We start from the raw sequence: 20,125 nt of genomic DNA, 5'->3' as shown, positions 1-20,125 counted from the left end.
GCCTCTCCTCATGCCCCAAAGTTGCTACAATAAATTCACTCAGCCATTTATTTCCACCAGAATATGCCACAAGAGTCCAAACAAAGGCTTTTTGGTAAGCTTTCCTGTCCTGGCTTCATGCCCAAGGTCTCAGCTGCACTGCAGTGTTTGTTATTAGGATGCTATACCTTCCTTTCCTTGCTTTCTCTTCCCTTTCCTCCTGGAGAAGCCACACCGTTTTATCAGTCAATGCCACCCATCTTGGTATACCACCTGATATTCCCAAAACCGTTCAAAAGGCCCTTCATTCTTAGCCTTTTTTTAATAAATACTATGTTATGATTTTTGGCAGAGACTTCTACTAAGACCCTGTTAGAACAAAGTTAACCTTGTCAGTGATTGTCTTGCCCACCTGCAGGGAGGGAGACATGATCAATTTGGTAAAAGTTGGCACAAAATCAACCTATTCTGAAGTTTGATACAATTATGTGAATAAGTTATAAGCCACTGTGATATGAGGGGAGGTAATGTATGGAACTTTCAAGATGTATCCTCAAAGGGAAGGGGCCTGCTCCTTCTTCAATATCCCCCCCTCCTCACATGCTCCCCTTCAAGCTGTGACTCTCAATGTGGACATGGTGGCATACTTCCTTGGCTAAATGGACTTTAGGTCACACGCTTCAGGTAGTGAAGCAGCAAGCTAGAGGGAACTTATGTACCAGATGACCACATTGAGCAGAGCTGCCATACTAACTTTGGACTACTCGTTGAGAGAAGCACTCCACCAAGTATACTAAGAATTCAAAGCCTACTCTGGAGGCAACCATTTCTCGAGGTTGAGTTTGCAGTGAGCAGATCCATCTTCTCCTAAAGAGCAGGCTTGCTTACCACTTATTATAAAAGTGGTAGGTTCCAGTTGTAATGCAAATCCACAGTACACATCACGTCCACCTTGGTTCCTCTGTGTTGCCTCTGTGACTCTTGGGGGGCATAAGCAACCAGCCCCAGTAAAATGCATATGCTGCTTGCTATGCAGTGAGAAATGAAATCCTTTGTCTTAGACCCAGGAGTCTGTGTTTTCAGTCAGAATCCATGAAACAGTAATTTATTAACTTGCAAATAGGGTAAAATCCCAGATCTTGGGAACCCTGGGTGGCGCAGCAGTTTAGCGCCTGCCTTTGGCCCAGGGCGCGATCCTGGAGACCCGAGATCGAATCCCACGTCAGGCTCCTGGTGCATGGAGCCTGCTTCTCCCTCTGCCTTTGTCTCTGCCTCTCTCTCTTTCTGTGTGTGACTATCATAAATAAATAAAAAATTTTTAAAAATCCCAGATCTTTTTTTTTTAAGATTTTATTTATTTATTCATGAGAGACACAAAGAGAGAGAGAGAGAGAGAGGCAGACAGAGACATAGGCAGAGGGAGAAGCAGGTTCCATGCAGGAAGCCTGATGCAGGACTCGATCCCCGGACTCCAGGAACACGCCCTGGACAGAAGGCAGACACTTAACCGCTGAGCCACCCAGGTGTCTCTAAAATCCCAGATCTTGACATACCTACCTCTGGACTGTTTTGGGGGAAAAAGAAAACTTGTATCTTTCTTGAGCCACCATTATTTTGGATCTCCATTATAGGCAGCCAAACCTAATTCTAAGTAATCAAAGAGTAACTTTCCAAAGCTCTAATTTGGAAAAACAACAACAATAACAAAACATGCGTGTCACATCTTGTCAGAAATGTATCCTTCAAGCAGAGCCAAATGTGATCCATTCAAAAGGAAGAAATTATAAAAGTAAGAAGTATATGCCCCTTGGGACCCCTTGAACATGTATCCTAGAGAAATTAAGACCACACTATGACTGGTTAGCAGGTATCACAGATACTGAATCAAAGTTTACTTAATCAGCCTGGCAAAACCGCAAGAGCAAATTCTCCACATTTATGTGGGTCAGATCATCTTTAAATGTTTTAAATGCTTGAATGTTACTTTCTGCCAAGACTTCTTTTCAGCCATGCTTTTTGATATAAGATTCCACATTATGAGGGAGGGAGTCCAGACAAACTCAGAGAGCAATTCTCTTGTTCATAGACGAAGAGGCAGGGGTGAATCTACTTCAGGCTTGGCTGAGTCTGAGCTCGTGTTCTTTCTAGAATGTTGGCAGCTCTTGTCCTTTGAAAAACAGCAGGGTGATTGAAGATGTTGAGAAAGGTTCAAGCAAGTTTGCGTCACTACCACTTTAGTCAGGAGACCGAAGCGGACAAAGATAAGAAGTGAGGATGTGGCACACCTGCTACGAAACCACTGACAAAGTGTTGATAGCTCTTCTTGAGACACAGGTATTTTGATGTGTCAAAAATTAAGTGCTTGAATTCTCTGCAAGAATTCCCTGTGCATTTATTTCTTATTTCTCTAACCCATTCACAATTCTCTGACAAAATTACCCCATGACTCCTCTTGGTGGGCAAATGCTGCTTTCGCCTGTTTGGCATCCATTATCACTTTGAGACTAGCATCTAGATCTTCCCTTAGAGAGTCGCTCCCCACTCTCCTCCAACCCACATTGCTATAAGTGAGGTGACTCAGCCCTACCAAGCACCAGGCAATTGGCTCAGAAGAGCACAGAACCTGGTAAGATTCAACATTGGGATAATTTTGTTGATGCTATTTGGGAATGTGAGGCTTCCTATGTCCTGAGATTGCTAGTCTAGGGATAATATAAGCTTGGAGATGCTAGGAATCATAGGTAGAGAAAACAGTCTGAAAATGGGGCCAACACATCAGAAAACAGAACAAGAGGAAGAAAGAAACCAAGTTCTCTCTCTCTCTCTCTCTTTTTTTTTAAGATTTTATTTATTTATTCATGAGGGACAGAGAGAGAGAGAGAGAGGCAGAGACACAGGCAGTGGGAAAAGCAGGGTCCATGCAAGGAGCTTGACGTGGGACTGGATCCTGGGTCTCCAGGATCAGGCCCTGGGTTGAAGGCGGCACTAAACCACTGAGCCACCGGACTGCCCCGAAACCAAGTCCTCTTGACAGAGTTTTAGCTCAGATCCAGCCATGCCTAAAGGTAGATTCATCCATAGACTTCACTATGTTATCTAATAATTTCCCTTTCCTTTTTTTGCCTAAGCCAAACATGAGCTGGTTTATAACTTGTGGAATTAAAAGAGTTCTGATTCTTGAAAGTATTGCTGTCACAAAGGACAACTCGAAGTGTTTATCCATTCTGTATAAAACCAAAGAGGGATCCCTGGGTGGCTCAGCAGCTTAGCGCCTGCCTTCCGCCTGAGGCTTGATCTTGGGGTCCCGGGATCGAGTCCCGCGTTAGGCTCCTGCATGGAGCCTGCTTCTCCCTCTGCCTGTGTCTCTGCCTCTCTCTGTGTGTGTCTCTCATGAATAAATAAATAAAACATTAAAAAATAAAATAAAATAAAACCAAAGAATGTGCTCAGGCCAGTTGAGGCTTTAGGATTTGTATAAATAAGTGCCACAATCAAGTAAAAGGGAATGAATGAGGGACTGGTTTTGAAGCTTCTTTACATGAAATTGATTAAACATCTATTATTCATATCAAAAAGTGAGGGGGAAGAAAAGACATCCCCCCCAAACCACTCCCTTGGCAACATCATTCACTCAAACTAAGGAAAGATCAACCAACAGGGTTTCCAGAGCACTATGAGGGTTTAATACATATCTGACTATCAGTGCTTACCTGAGGCTGAAGGATGTAGTAGAAAGTGCTCTGGATTAAAATCTTAGTTCTACAACCCCCTCAAGCTAAATGATCCTAGACTAATGACTTAAATTCAGGGAGATCTAGCTTATTTTGCAAGGTTTAGTATTTGCTATAAATGATATTTCTGCATCCTTCTGTACTATTTTTTTCTTCCTTAACATAATTATAGAGGCGCCCGGGTGGCTCAGTCAGGTAAGTGTCTGCCTTCAGCTCAGGTCATGATCCCAGGATCCTGGGATGGAGTCCCACATCCATCAGGCTCCCTGCTCAGTAGGGAGTCTGCTTCTCTCTCTCTCCTTCTGCCACTCCTCCTGTTTGTGCTCTCTCATTCTCTCTCTGTCAAATAAATAAATATTTTTTAAAAAACATTTAATTATGAAATTTATGCCTGAAGGCCTGTGGAGTCCCTAGTACATTTATTTTCCTGTTATGTCATATTGTGTTACATGGATATATACCAAAATCTTTTTATCCATTTTCAAATTGATGGACTTAGGTTGATTTCAAATTTGTATTCTTATGCATAATACTGCTATAAATATTCTTAAACCTGTATGCAAAAAATCATCTAGTGTATATTCCAAGACACGGAATTGCTGGGTTACATGCAATTTGACTTTATTAGATATTGACAGGTTGCCCTCCAACATGGTTTTATCAATTGAGATTTCTACCAGCTATGTACAAGAGACGCTTCACATCCTGTTCCACATTCAAACATCATTCAACAAATATTTTTTAGTGTCTTCTAATCTGTTCTAGTTATTGGGATACAGCAGTGAAAATTCTTGCTCTCCTGGAGCTTTCATTTTCTTGACAGAAGACCTAATAACAAGTAAACAAATGACAATATAACAGGTCTGGAGGCGATGAGAGCCTCCTTTCCAGAGTGTATGGGTGCCAAGGACTAGCTCTTCTCCTTGGGCCCTTCTTAACCTACAGTAAATGAATGCAATGCCCTCTTGAGCTCAATGTGACCTAATTCCAGAAACTCATTTTTTAAACTTGTAATTACCATAAGAATTAGGAGATGAACATTTTACACTAGTGTAATATATTAGAATTGCTTTGGAATCCAGGTTCTCAGTTGACCGCAGTACCAGGCAGCATATACAGAAGTAGTTAAATGCTCCTATCTCTGCAGTCAAAGTGCTCAGGATCAAATCTTGATTTCCTGACTTAGAAATCATGTGACCTTGAACAAGTTACTTAACCTCAGTAAGTCTCAGTTTCTGTATCAGGTAATAGTGTCTGATTCATTAGAGGTGTTTATCATGGTGCCAGTACATTTTTAGCACTTTATATTTACTAGCAACCAATTAATAAAAATTGGATGGACCAATCCCAATAAAAATAGGATATTATTCCCATTTCATAGTTGAGGAAACTGAAGTTCAGAGTGGTTGAACAAATTGCCTGGCCAGAAAGTTCCAGTGCCTTTTGGACCCAGGTCTTCTGATATCAGAGCCAGTTTTCCATTACAGCATTGTAAATATGAACGCATCATGTATTCACTCAATGATTATTTACTGAGCATCTAAAATTGCCAGTCCCCGTGTTTGGTGCTAGGAAATTCTAAAATAGTCTTAATAAAGCTGGGCAATCCTGAAACTACAACTCCTTTGAGGCCAGTCCCAGTGTTTTTTTTTTCATTCAACACTGGTAATGAATTCTGAAGATTTTACCGAAGGCTTTATGGAAGATAGAGATGAGCATTGTATCATATTAAGACTGTAACCTTCTTGAAGGCAAGGATCCTGATTTGTTTTTAAAATTTATTTATTCATGAGAGACACAGAGAGAGAGGTAGAGACATAGCATAGAGAGAAGCAGGCTCTCTGCAGAGAGTCTGATGTGGGACTCAATCCCAGAACCCCGGGATCATGACCTGAGCCAAAGGCAGATGCTCAACCACTGAACCACCCAGGCATCTCAAGGATCAGGTTTTACATATCAATGGGCAACCAGAGCTTAGCACAGTGCCTGGCACATATTTAATGAATCTTTGATGAATGAACATGTCATACAGCAAAATTTAATCCATCTTCCTCAACAACTTTTCACCTGCCCTCATCATACTTTCCCCAGCAATCACTCCAAAATTATTGATGAAACAGGTGAGTTGAAGTGTGAAGAATTCTGCCTCTGGTGATCCTGTTGGGGTTCTCCCAGGTATTCTGGGCTTCCAGATGAGTAGGTTTCTTCTGAAACCACATATAGTGTTGTTGAGGTTGCAAAAAGTGTATGAGTCAAAATATCAAGTCAGGGAGCCAATAATTGAGTAAACAGAAACAACAAAATGTACTCCTGGAAAGATAAAGAATGATCTAAGACACTGCATAGTTGAGTGCCCAATGAAGAGAACTGACGATAAACACTATTCGAGTTCAGAGCAATGACAAAGCGAACAGGAAGATGGTAACTAATCAACTGAAAAGAAGCTATTCTGGGTCTCTTTATAGACAAACTATGAGGTGTGGTGAGTTGGTTTTTTTTTTTTTTTTTTTTTTTTTTTGGTGAGTTGGTTTTATGATTATGGCTCAGAGACTTTCCTCTGCCTAACACCTTGTCAACGGCTTAAAGCTTTGGAGCCATTTCCATGGGCCCTGGGTCTGATGGGTCCCAGGAGCAGCACACCTGCAGTGTCTATACAGAATGAGGAGGTGGGGCCCAGGGTCCAAGGACCCAGATCTCCTCATTCCTAGCACCCCAAGCACTCAACTTTGGAGATTAACCTCTAGCAAAGAAGAAAAACTGACCTTATTCTTTACCTATCTACCCTGGCACCACACTCTCTGGTTGAGAGAAAAGGTATCTATTTTAAGCAACTCCTCTTGACATAAATGTTACAATTCCTTCTCTTTTTACCTCATAACTTCACCCTTGGTGCCCATTCCAAAAATAAAAATAAATACTTCCTTGAATTTGACAGTGCTTCATTTTCAAAGTTACTATCTTACTTCTGACCTAATCCAACCTTGGAGACGGAAAATATTTCCTTAGATTTAGGGTGCCTCTTCTTCCTTTTATTTTTTTAAGTTCACAAATATTCCTTTAATATATTTATTTTAAGTAGGCTCCACACCCAACATGGGGCTTGAACTCATGACCCTGAGATCAAGAGCCACGTGCTCTACCATCTGAGCCAGCCAGATGTCCCAAGTGTACAAATATCCCTTTAGAGTATCACTAGGAAAATGGGATATTTTGGTAAGAAAAGTCAAGGTTCAGGCCTGACAGCTGATCTAGCACAAGCTACTTCTAGTTAGAACAATATGTTAAGCCCTTAAAAGTGAAAGGAAAATGAAATAAAGAAATGTCCCCTTACATCTTAGAGAGACATCATAGTCTGTTTCATTTTCTACCAAGCCTAGCTACAATACCTCCCTTAGTGACACTTGGCTTTGGCCATTCAAATGCATTTATCTCTTTCTGTGACAACATGAGCTTGGCAGAACATTGAGAACTGGAGGCTGAGAAAAGAAAATGCAGTTTTCCTGCCCACAGAAGAGAGTCTGAGACATCAGTGCTAACACAGCATTGCCGAAAGGGCTCGTATATGAATCAGCCACAAATGTGAAGTGGGCTGATGAGGATTGCAGAGTTTATGAGAATTTCTGATGAAGCAGCACGCAAGAGCGCTATCGGCTATTGTGTGACGCTGGGGCAGTCTGTAATTTGACTTGTTTGGGTCTTTTTGTTATTATGTGTTTCGCTTCACCAAGGCTTGTTGCAAGCTCTCTTTTTCCTTTGCTATCACAATTCCCCTGCTTCATGAATGAGAATTGAGGCTTGTGGCAAGAATGTTAAATATTCCTTCAAACTGCAGACAGAGAGGGCTGAGAAACAGTTATGTTGCATTAGCATCTGATTCCAGGAACAGGATTCCAGTTCTCCTCATTTTCCAATCATGGATGCATTTTGGCGCTTACTGCGGTCTAGTTGGATTCCTGCTGCAGAACCTAGAAACCAAACTGAAAGCAGTGTCAAGCATAGATGAGTCTAAAGGTGGTCAAGTAAAACATGTCTTCTGGCTTCCAGCATCCTCCTTCTTCCTAGGCCCAGTACTGTCTAGATTTGACACATTTAGCAAAGAAACGGGCTCCTGTATTTTATATGACAATCCTGTTAAGGCCTTTAGGAGCTCTATCTTAGTCTTATGGCATCAGAGCCTATTTTGGGGGAAAAAAAAACCCACAAGAGATGGGTCATCAAACTGTTAAGTAGCATTTCTCAAAGTCTGGTCCCAGATAATCTGCATTAGAATAACCTAGGAAAGGAAAGGGGCAGATTCCTGAGTCTTGCCCTCGACTCACAGAATCAGAAATTCCAGGGATAAGCCTGTAAATACACATTCTTGAAAAATCTCAGGTAATTTTGAGGCACTCTACAGCATGATCTGTTGTCTTTTCCTCTCCCACCACCCCTTTTCTGCTTGTAGAAAAGAAATAATGAAAGTACAGTATGTGACATTTAGGGGGGAACTTAATAAATATTCCCTTAATTCCTTCTTTCTCTCTCCCTCTCTCTTTTTTTTAAAGATTTATTTATTAATTTGAGAGACAGAGACAGAGCAAGTGAGCATGTGAGCTGGAGGAGGGCCAAAGGGAGAGAATCCCCAAGCAAGCAGACTTCCCCTATGGAGGAGGGAGCCTGGGACTTGATCCCATAACCCTCAATCATGATCTTAACTGACTCAGCTACCCAGGGAGCCCTCCCTTAATCCCTTCTTAAAGAAATTTTGGATTTCCTGAACCAAATGGGGTAGATCCTCAAGGCCCTTCCCCAGAGCCCTGAGGTAAAGAAAGTCAGATGCTGTCTCTGCCCACCTCCATGGAACCAAGCCCTACCTTATCTACACTTGATTCTGTCCAGCTGGGCTGCTACTGTGGGTCCACAGCCAGCACAAGCATGTCCAGAGCTTCACTGTGTGGGACAAACAGAATGACTCTTCAGTGTTCGGAGTCGCCTGCACTTACTTGCCCTTTCTCTAAATCACCTCTGCGCTTCTGTACTTCTTTCTCCTCGGGATCAAAGAGTTCATTTAAAACCAGAATCTCCTACCCCACCCCCACCCCCACCCCCCACATTCGTCTGTGTCTAATTCTGCTCTCTGTGTTTTCCAGGATTTCATCTGAAAGTCTGCCACCAACGTTAATGAACAGCTAGCTCACTGCTAGCTCACTGGCACCTGTTTGAGAACCGCGTGCCAGGAACGGGGGTAGCATCCCGCAGATTCAGGGTTTGGGTTTGGCCTGTAGAAAGACTACAGGCCCCAAGATGCAATTTCACCTTTCAAAGACTACCACTCCCAACATGCAATGCAGCCAGAGTTAGCAAAGGAAAAGACTGTCTGGAAATTTTGCCTTCCTGTCACCCTCAGGCAAAGGAAAGATTCAGAAAGTCGCCAGGGGATATTTTTTGCAGGAAGGGTCACTCCCTGAATCTAGGCAAGGAAGGGGAGGGGCCTGGGCCGCGACCCGCCTCTTCTCCAGTAAACTTCTCCGGCTCCTGCCTGAGCGGCTGGAGTTCCAGGGCTGCGAGTCGCTGCACGGCCCTGCTTTGCCCATGGTCTCGGTGACTAGAGCCGTGTTCGGGGACCTGCCCTCAGGGGCAGGGACAGTGGAGAAGTTCCAGCTGCAGTCTGACCTGCTCAGAGTGGACCTCATCTCCTGGGGCTGCACCATTACGGCCCTGGAGGTCAAAGACAGGCAGGGCAGGGCGTCAGATGTGGTGCTGGGCTTTGCAGAGCTGGAAGGTGGGTTGAACTCTGCCCTGGGCTGCGGGCCCCCAGCCCTCCCGCACACGCCTCCCGCACACGTCGGGCTGCTGCCGGGACCCGGGGGAAGCCCCGAGCTTGTCGCCGAGCTTGTCGCCCTCAGGGGTGCCTGCAGCCGGCCGACTTTCTGTGTTTCCATCCATTGCCCGGGAAAAGACGAATGAGTGGGAACCGCTATAGGACATGGCCTCTGGTTGTCTATTTAGGCTTTGCTTTAATTAATTGAGAATAGTTGAAGGTAAGATAAAACCCCAGTAACCCAGGAGCCATCTTTGAACCCGAGGGCAAAAAGAAGGAAAAGCTGGCTAAGAAGGGGGTGTGACTCCCAGTTCTTCCCTCAGGTTCTTTTTGTAGAAGGACAAATCAAGACCTGCCTCCTCTACTTCCTTTTTTTTTTTTTTTTTTCTTTCCTCTTCTACTTCCTTTCTTCTTCATCAACCTCTCTTGGAGGCCTCCTTCTCTTGGTGTCTCAGAAATGCTCCAACATGGCTCAGTGGGTGCAGACAATTTAGCCACTTGGGCTGGAGTAATATAGTGCCCAGCACTGGCTGGCTGCTGAGTGAAAAGCGGAAGACCCACTCATTGTCTAGCAATGCGGTCTCCCACTAGAATGAACCTCCACTTTATTGGAATCCATGGGCAATTGGGATGATGTATTCATCTGTGCATCCAAAAACTGTTCATTCTCTCATTCAGACAAGGTCCTCAGTCACCCTCACAGAGCTTGCTCTTCAGCTGGGGAGATAGACATTAGCCAAATAATCACATTCAGAAGTAATTGCAGTTGCAGTTTGATCTCAGCAAAGGAAAATGTACACAGCGCTCTCTTGTCACTACCATGTAGCTAGGCAGGAGATGAGGTCTGAAATAAAGTTGGTGAAGGGAATCTGCTTGAAGATAAAGGCCCTTTGCTCAGTGGAAGGGGCCGGGGCAAAAACTGCTAGAGGAGGTTTGAGGTTTTCCTCTAGGTGTGTCTTTCTATCTGTTTGGTTCTTTAGACATGTAACACGGCTTATGGTTAGAAGTCAACCGAAGACTCTGGGTCTTGGCTTTCTCTGGTGGGGGTTCAGATCTTCTGTCATCAGAGTCAGAAGGCAAGGGGGTTGACGAGTGACAAAAGACAATTCTTGAGAATCATTTTGCTGAGTCACCTGTTAGTAGCATAACTATTTTCTAGGCTGACACAGAATCACAAAGAGATTACTTGGCTGGTGCAAAATTGCCCAGTGGGATCGAAAAATTGGACATAGTGCCTAGAATTCCAGAGCCAGCAAAGCATTGGAGATGCTAAGCTGTCAGCATCTGCTTTTTTTTTTTTTTTTAATTTTATCGCCTCTTCCATCTCTTCCTTATCACTGCTCAGGAGATAAACGCCCTCCCTCTGCACCTCTACACACACACACATTCACCTACCCTCACTCCTTACCACTTTTAATTCCGATAGAAGAGTCACATGGATCTTTTTTTTTTTTTTTTTAAGATTTTATTTATTCGTGAGAGACACAGAATGAGAGAGGCAGAGACACAGGCAGAGGGAAAAGCAGGCTCCATGCAAGGAGTCCAATGTGGGACCGGATCCCAGGACTCCAGGATCACGCCCTGGGTTGAAGGCAGGCGCTAAACCGCTGAGCCACCCAGGCGTCCCAAGAGTCACACGGATCTTAAAAGACAAGGCGTCTTTGTGGACTTCTTATGAACCACGTGCCATGACATGACACCTGGGAAACAGCAGTGTCTTTGTAAGCATGGAAGTGTAGATTTTGTGAGGGGGCATCCATACAGTGGAGCCATCCCTAGGAGTCTGTGACTTCTGCAGGAGTCTAAGTGAAGAAAGTACTATCCCCACAGGTTCTTAAAAGGGAGAAAAAAAAATAGATCCCCTCGGATTACAGTGATCTAGCTTGTGCTGTATTGCCCTCCATGTTAGTAACATGTCTTGAGAACGTTAAATAGCATTTTCTTATTAGGCTTCACAAAAAAGGTTGAATCAAAGTGTCTAAAATATTCTGGGTGCTGAGTCGAGATAGATATCCTCATTCCTGAAAGCTTGAATCAAAATGTCTAACATATTTTGGTTATTGGGTGAAGATAGACATCCTCATTCCTATGCTATAATTTAGATAATTGAATTATTTTTAAGGCTTTTCAATTTTTTTAACTTTTTAAAAAGATTTTATTTATTCATTCATGAGAGACAGAGGCAGAGGGAGAAACAGGCTCGCTTCAGGGAGCCTGATGTGGGACTTGATCCTAGAACTCTGGTATTATGCCCTGAGCCAGAGGCAGACACTCAACCACTGAGCCACCCAGGCGTCCCTTTAAGGCTTTTTAAAAAAATATATTTTATTTATTTATTTGACAGAGAGAGAGCGTGTGAACACAAACAGGGGGAGCCGCAGGCAGAGGGAGAGGGAGAAGCAGGCTCTGCCCCGGAGCAGGGAGCAGGGAGCCAGACACAGGACTTAGTCTCAGGACCCAGGGATCATGACCTGCCCCAAAGGCAGACACAACCGACAGAGCCACCCAGGCGCCCCTAGATAATTGAATTACTGATTTTAAAAGGAAAGCAAGCTATTTGCAGAAGAGGAGAGGTTGGAAAAAAGCCCTCACAATATCAAGTAATGCTTTCTAATATGTGTACCCATCTTCGTGGTTAATGCAAGTGGCCCTTTGTTCCCTTTTTACAGCTCTGTCTTTCAGTTTTTTTGTAGATTCTTTCAGTATTGCTGAAGATAAAAGAAGACTTCATATATGTCATAACAGGAAGCATACTTGTCTCGGTTAGAATAGTGTGAAATGGTGCTCTGCTACTATTTTGACCAATTTTTGTGTATTAAAACCCATGTTAAGAAACTGGCAGAAGTGGGGCACCTGCTTGGTTGGTGGAGCAAACGACTCTCCATCCCAGGGTTGTGAGTTTGAGCCCCACAATGGGTGTAGAGATTACTTAAAAAATAAAATAAAATCTTAAAAAAGAGAGAGAAATTGCTAACAGTGATTGTTAGAAGGAGGCTTAATTTTCACTGTTGATTCATTTTGAATATCTGAATATGTAAGTATTATATAAACAAAACTGAGGTAAATCATTTAAAGCTCTAACACATTACAGAATATGACAATAGGGGGTTATCTTGACATTACTATTTCCCTGAAACGTTTTGAACCACAGGAAGGAGCTAAGCATGGGTAATTCCATGAGACAGGGTCCTTTTGTAACTGCCAGGTTCGATGTGAACTCTCTCCAGTTTCCCAGATAGATTATATAAACTGTTTGGATCATGGCCATGACCGGAGGTCAGAATGGTTCAATTTCTCCCTGGGAAAATTAGATCTTTCTTCTGTAGAATTCTAAAGAGGTAAACCATATGATCTTTTAGTTATAGCCTGGAAAAATTAGTAATGCCTCCTATGAATTTTTCTGCCATTTTTTTGTACTTAAAATATTTAAAGTGCTTTTCATCTTTGGGTCCCACCCACAGTCATTATGACTTCTTTCAAAACCTGTGATGAGACTATATGCGTGTAAGCCACAGGTATAAACAGCCTACCCACACAATCAGTGCCTGTTCTGCCCCCTTGCATTCCCCCCCCAGTTACCACCAAATACCCAGCTATTAACTGCCATGAGAGCCATTATGGAAAAAGTAGAAAAAACAGACTTCGTGCTTTTAGAAAACCACAGTTCATAGGGGGTGGAGGAAATGAGACGGGTTTAGAGGCTGTGGTGTGGTACTCCACATGCCCAAGAGTGCCCTTGTAGGAGCACTGGGGATTCCTGATTTAAATCTCCACTTTGTCCCTTAAAGCTGTGGGACCCAAGCAAGTTATTTCACCTCCCTAGACTTATTTCCTCACCTTAACTAATGGATAATGATGAGGAAACGTGTTTCCGGTTGCAATAGTGTCTGTCCGTAGTGAGCCATCAATAATTTTTATCTCCTTTCCTTCCCCTGCCCCCAAATATCTTCCCCTCACACTACTTGAACCTTTTACATCCCTTGCTTAACACTGAAAAAAGGGCAGGAAGAGGGGTACTTGGGTGGTTCAGTGGTTGAGCGGCTGCCTTTGGCTCAGTCCTGATCCCAGGGTCCTGGGATTGAGTCCGCATCGGGCTCCCCACACAGAACCTGTTTCTCCCTCTGCCTATGTCTCTGTTTCTCGCTCTGTGTCTCATGAATAATAAATAAAATCTTTAAAAGGGGGGGAGGGGAGGTGAAGATCCATGTGGACAACCAGCAGCCATTTGAAAATAGAGAAAATAGGGATCCCTGGGTGGCACAGCGGTTTGGCGCCTGCCTTTGGCCTAGGGCGCGATCCTGGAGACCCGGGATCGAATCCCACGTTGGGCTCCCGGTGCATGGAGCCTGCTTCTCCCTCTGCCTGTGTCTCTGCCTCTCTCTCTCTCTCTCTCTATGTGACTATTATAAATAAATAAAAATTAAAAAAAAAAAGAAAATAGAGAAAATATTGGGGACAATTAAAGTGCTTGTCAATTAAAGTAGTGTTTGTTTCTCTCCCAAAGCCAAAGGAAAGTCATTCAGTTTGGAGAAGCTTAGACTGGGATTGGAAGGCAATTTTATTTCAACTTCAGGGCACTTTGGCTGGTTTGGGCTATATGAGGTGGACTGCCCAGCTGGGGTCTGTGGAATGCTAGAGGAGTGGAGAGATCCGTTAATACATTCTGGCCAGTCCTTTGCCCAGGAAAAGGGACAGACTATTCCTTTGCTCTTTACCCAACATGGACAATTGGCTTGATTAAATCATCATTTGTGGATTGACCTGGAAAACTTTGTCCTTTTTACATGGAAAACACTATTTTCTGCACTTCAAAACAAGCTGTTTAGTCATGTCCTGTTCAGAATTTGAGGATTGTCACTTTTTATAATTCCGATTTGATATAAAAGCTTAGTAAACATATGAAGATAGTATAAAATCCATTTGTTCTAAGGAGTTTTTTGGAGACAGTTGGCAGCATTGGTTTCTGAAATACAATTAGTTATGAGAAGAATGTGGATTTAAACAGTCTGGCTCCTGAGTACTTGTTCTTAAGCATCACATTATTTGAAAAGCACAAGGCTTTCTGGTGAATTGAACTTACAACCGTCTCTTCTCCTAGGCCACACTGACCTCTCCAACTCCCACCTCCCTTCTGATAACCAGTTGTATTTGGGGGCAAATTACTTCACCTGTCTATCCTTAGTTTCCATATTTATAAAATGAGAGTAATAATTTTGTCTACCTCATAACTATCCAGAAGGTGAAATTAGTCAAATGTAGAGCACTTAGAAAGCACCTGAGCCTTAGGAAGAACTCAGTGGCAGCTATTATGATAGTCCATGGGCAGGACTCTGAGGACCTGCAGGTTAGCAAGGGAGTGAATCAGGAAAGATCTGGCAAAGAATGATTGATGTTTTACTTATGCCCAAGGTTGAGTAATGGAAACCTATGACCTGTAACTGGCCCAATGGTCCAGGGTCTGTATCCTGAGAGCCCCTTCAGCCATGGTAAAAATAATTTATATGCTTGAATTGTATACTCTTCTGATCCACATAGATGGGATGGATATAGAATCTACCTCCGAACCTTAGTCTCTACCATTGCAATCATATGGTAGAGGTACTTAGAGAAGGAAAGATCTATGTAACATGCCCATGCACAACTTAAAGTAAAAGGACTCAAGCACATTGCTTTTTATAGCCCCCTAAAAAGCCCAACAACAGTTTTGCTCATCAATATGCCATGTTGCCATCAAAAGGAATATGGTAGATGGATATGTAGTCACTTGGATAGATCTTAAGGCATTTGATAAATGGGAAGTTGCAAAATGATGTGCATAGTACAATTCTCTTTATATAAATATTGCATTTGGGTATTTGTATGTGCTTCTCTGTAGTTAATTAAACAAACAAAAATGGAAGTGTATATGCCAAACCGTTAGCTGTGGTTGTCACTGGGAAAAAGAAGAGTTAAAGCATAAAAGAGGGACTTTCACATTTTACTCTTTTTTTTTTAAGAGTTTTATTTTTATTTATTCATGAGAGACACAGAGAGAGAGAGAGGCACAGACACAGGCAGAGAAAGAAGCAGGCTCCATACAGGGACCCCGATGTGGGACTCGATCCTGGGACTCCTGGGCTGAAGGCAGGTGCTCAACCACTGAGCCAACCAGGCATCCCCACATTTTACTCTTTCTTTTAAAAAAAATATTTATTTATTTATTTATTTATTTATTTATTTATTTATTTGAGATAAAGAGAGAGAGAGCCAGAGTGGGGAAGGGGGGTGGGTAGAGGGAGAGAAAGAATCTCAAGCAGACTCCTCTGTGAGCATAGAGCCTAATGTGGGGCTCTATCCCACAACCCCGAGATCATGACCTAAGCTGAAATCAAGAGTTGGATGCCTATCCAACTGAGGCACTCAGGTGCCTCTTTCACATTTTACTCTTTCTTAAGTTTGCCTGATTTAGTGAGTGAAAATACAGGTGTCCTATATTTTTATTTTTATCTTGAGTATGAATTTGAGATAAACAACAAATGAGGGTTTAAAAAAATTTTTTTTAAGTTTTTATTCATTAATTTATCTCTACACCCAACATGGGGCTTATAAACTCACAGCCCCCAAGGTGAAGAGTCACAGGCTCTTCTGACTAAGCCAGCCAGGTGCCCCAGCAAATGGTTTTTAAGTGTCAACTATGTCTCATGTATAATAATAATGTGGTGTACTTATACTAAAAAATTATTGTTTATCTGATGTTCAGATTCAACCAGGTGCTGTATTTCCTCTGACAAACCCACTCTGTATATTTGTTTAATGCTTTTTAAAGGATAGATTCATGGGACACCTGGGTGGCTCAGCAGTTGAGCGTTTGCCTTTGGCTCAGGGCGTGATACTAGAGTCCTGGGATCGAGTCCCACATCAGGCTTCCCACAAGGAGCCTGCTTCTCCCTCTGCCTGTGTGTCTGCCTCTCTCTCTGTGTCTCTCATGAATAAATAAATAAAATAAAATCTTTTTAAAAAAATAAAGGATAGTTTCATGAAATGATTGTATAATTTATTTTTATTTTTCATTTTAAAAAAAGATTTTGTTTATTTATTCATGAGAGACACATGGAGAGAGGGAGAGAGAGAAACAGGCTCCCTGTGGGGAGCCTGATGTGAGACTCAATCCCAGGACCCTGGGATCACACCCTGAGCCAAAGGCAGACGCTCAACCACTGAGCCACCCAGGTGCCCTTGTATTATTTTTTTAAAAAGAAAGAAAGAAAAGAAAGAAAGAAAGAAAGAAAGAAAGAAAGAAAGAAAGAAAGAAAGAAAGAAAGAAAGAAAGAAAGATGGAAGGAAGGAAGGAAGGAAGGAAGGAAGGAAGGAAGGAAGGAAGGAAGGAAGAAAGAAGAATTCTTGTCAAGACAATACAAAAATATAACCTAGGAGATTGGCCTAGAAATGAGCGGATTACAAAGCAGCATGTAAACTAAGACTCTTTTTATAAAATGAAGAAAAGCACATGTCTGCATGTACTAAAAGACAGGAGCATATACATAAGAATATTAACAGTAGTTCTCTCTAGTGATGAGGTTAGGATGATTTAAGTTTCTTGGGGCACCTGGGTGGCTCAGTTGGTTGCACATTTGCCTTTTGGTTTTGGCTTGGTCATGACCTCATGGGTTGTGAGATCGAGCCCCAAGTGGGGCTCTGTGCTTAGCACAGAGTCTGCTTAAGACTCTCTCTCCCTCTGCCTTCCCCCCCTCAAATAAATAAATCTTAAAAAAAAAATGTCTTCTTTGTGCTTGATAAAGTTCTTTTAAATTGTTTATAAAGAACAGGCATTACTTTAGGAAAGAGAAAACATTGTGTGTAAAGAACATCATTTTTTCTGTGCTTCCCTGAGGACTTAAATATGTCCAAGTTGTTATTACTTTCAGCTTCTCTCAGGAGAAAGTGGTGAGCAGTACTGTGAGCCTGACCTTTGGTTTGAAGTTTTATTTTACTTTATTTTATTTAAAGGTTGTATTTATTTATTCATGAGAGAGGCAGAGACATAGGCAGAGTGAGAAGCATGCTCCCTGTGGGGACCCCCATGTGGGACTCGATCCCCAGACCCCAGGATCATGCCCTGAGCCAAAGGCAGATTCTCAACCACTGAGCCACCCAGATGGATGCCCCTGGTTTGAAGGCTTTTTTGTTTTTAGAGATTTTATTTATTTTTTCATGAGAGACACAGAGAGGCAGAGACACAAGCAGAGGGAGACGCAGGACTCAATCCCAGATCTCCAGGATCATGCCCTGGGCGGAAGGCAGACGCTTAACCACTGAGCCACCCAGGCGTCCCCGGTTTGAAGTTTTAAAAAACACTTTTATCTCATGTCCTGCAGGCTACCTCCAAAAGCAGCCCTACTTTGGAGCAGTGGTTGGCAGGGTGGCGAACCGAATTGCCAAAGGGACATTCACATTGGATGGGAAGGAGTACAAGCTGGCCATTAACAATGGGCCCAACAGTCTGCATGGAGGAATCCGAGGGTTCGACAAGGTGAGTCAGGGGCCCTGGACAGAATCCTCACCTAGCACCCCTCACGGAGTACCTTTAAACACACCATCTATTTGCCAGGCTCACTCCCAGGCCCTATAGCAAATGCATGGTGAGGTGATACAGGAAAGAGGCTGCTCCAGTGGTTGGAGGGAGCAGATGCACTCCCTGGTCCGGGACTCATCCTTCTGTAGCTGCTCTGATGGTAACAGGCAGGGGAGCCGTGAGTGAAAGGGCGATAGCCCTTGACTGGGGAAAGTTGGGGAATGACTTTCTCCTAGTGTCGGCATCAGGAAGTCCAGTGGACCTTAGGCACAACAGAAAACTGTGCAAGGCATCTGCATGGATTCTCTCTTGTGCTTACTAGAGCGCTGTGTTATCACCAAATGAGGTATCTGAGGGTCTGAAAGGCCATATACCTCCTAGGTTGGGCTGTCTGGCCTGCAGCCCTCATTTCTTTCTTTTTTTTTTTTTTTAAAGATTTTATTTATTTATTCATGAGAGACACACACACACACACAACACACACACACAGAGAGAGAGAGAGAGAGAGAGGCAGAGACACAGGCAGGGGGAGAAGCAGGCTCCATGCAGGCAGCCCGACGTGGGACTCAGTCCCGGGTCTCCAGGATCACGCCCTGGGCCGAAGGCAGGCGGCAAACCACTGATTCACCCAGGGATCCCCCCCGCCCCCATTTCTACACTATACCTGCTGGTGTCATCCATGGCTTCTGTAGGTGCCCCCGGTCCAACACACACCCCTGAAACTCATTAAGTCCCCTCTCCATGTGGCAGTGTGTGCCACATCCAGGCCTAGCCTTCCACTGAAGTGCCTCATGCCTCAAAATTACCTCAGATTCTTCCCCAATGACCCCTTTCCACATTAAAACTCCCATTCCCCAAGTGAATTCCTGGAAAAACAAGGTTAGGACAGCAAATTGATCAGATAGCTTCTCCCTGAGGTAGAAATGCTTGGCCTGCTTCCTAACTGTGTGGGAGTCTGAGGGTTAACACCCAGCAACTCTCTTACTAGTCTAATTTCAGGGAAACAATTTTGGTAACTAACTCTCCTTTATTTTATTTTATTTTTAAAAATATTTTATTTATTTATTCATGAGAGAGAGAAAGAGAGAGGCAGAGACACAGGCAGAGGGAGAAGCAGGCTCCATGCAGGGAGCCTGACATGGGACATGATCCTGGGTCTCCAGGATCAGGCCCTGGGCCAAAGGCAGTGCTAAACCACTGAGCCACCCGGGCTGCCCACTAACTCTCCTTTAAATTATACCACCCAGTTTATTCCCTAAAGAAGAACCAGAAAATACCGCAACATGTATGGCAGCTAAAGATCACCATTTCTTCTTTTCTGCCTCTTACTGCCACCTGTCCCTTTGAAGGAAGTTGGTCACTCTGTCAGCAACTTCCTTTCTGTGGCCTAGAACCATACTGCCCCTCTATTCCCCATTCCTCCATGATGGGATTCCTCATACCAGGAAGGCATGAAGGCAAGGGGTAGCCCCTGTCCTGGCAGTCCCAGGGCAGAGGGTCTCTGAAATATGGCAGGTGCATGGGCAAAACCCAACCAGAGGAGGTTAGGCCCAGCTGTGTTCTGACAGGGATCTTCAGACAAGCCTCAGAACAACACCTGTTCTGGCTTATTCCTCTTCCCTCTATTCCACTGTAGTATTTTCTGTGATATTGCTTCACATGTGTCCCCGGTAAAAACACAGCAATATAATATACACATCCTTCAGGGCACCATGCCTACTGATTCCCTTCTGTGAACCAGGGAGCATGATATGGTGGGGATTTCTGAGACTCCAGTATAGTGAAGGAGCCAGACCCTTAGATAAATAGCTGCTATAGGCAACAAGCCCCATAATATGGATGTCAGTAGTGTGTTATAGAAACTGGGTGTGGACAAATTCATGGCAACTGGGGAGGTAGGATTTGAAGAAAATCCTTTGAAGAAAAAATAGCATTTCATTTAGGAAGTAGGTACTGGAAAAAATGGCTGTGCAGAAGCCCAGAGAGGGTGGGGAAAGACTTGGAATTTATCCTGAAGATATTGAAAGCTTTTGAACTGTAAACTTTTGTACAGAAACATGAGCA

General features: G+C 43.4%; 1 protein-coding gene across 1 annotated transcript in view; it reads left to right on the top strand.

Annotated features, from left to right (window-relative positions):
- Positions 1 to 8,839: 8,839 nt before the first annotated feature.
- Positions 8,840 to 20,125, top strand: part of GALM (galactose mutarotase) — a 50,576-nt gene continuing 39,290 nt past the window's right edge. The window contains exons 1-2 of the mRNA XM_026018942.2: positions 8,840 to 9,471; positions 17,865 to 18,019. Of these exons, the coding sequence (XP_025874727.1) occupies positions 9,282 to 9,471; positions 17,865 to 18,019 (345 nt within the window). The 5' untranslated portion in view covers positions 8,840 to 9,281. The remainder of the gene's footprint in view (positions 9,472 to 17,864; positions 18,020 to 20,125) is intronic.

The sequence above is a fragment of the Vulpes vulpes genome, chromosome 8 (genome assembly GCF_048418805.1).
Source record: "Vulpes vulpes isolate BD-2025 chromosome 8, VulVul3, whole genome shotgun sequence".
Taxonomy (NCBI): domain Eukaryota; kingdom Metazoa; phylum Chordata; class Mammalia; order Carnivora; family Canidae; genus Vulpes; species Vulpes vulpes.
The sequence above is the reverse complement of the archived record's forward strand: the minus strand, read 5'-3'. Positions and strand labels throughout refer to the sequence as shown.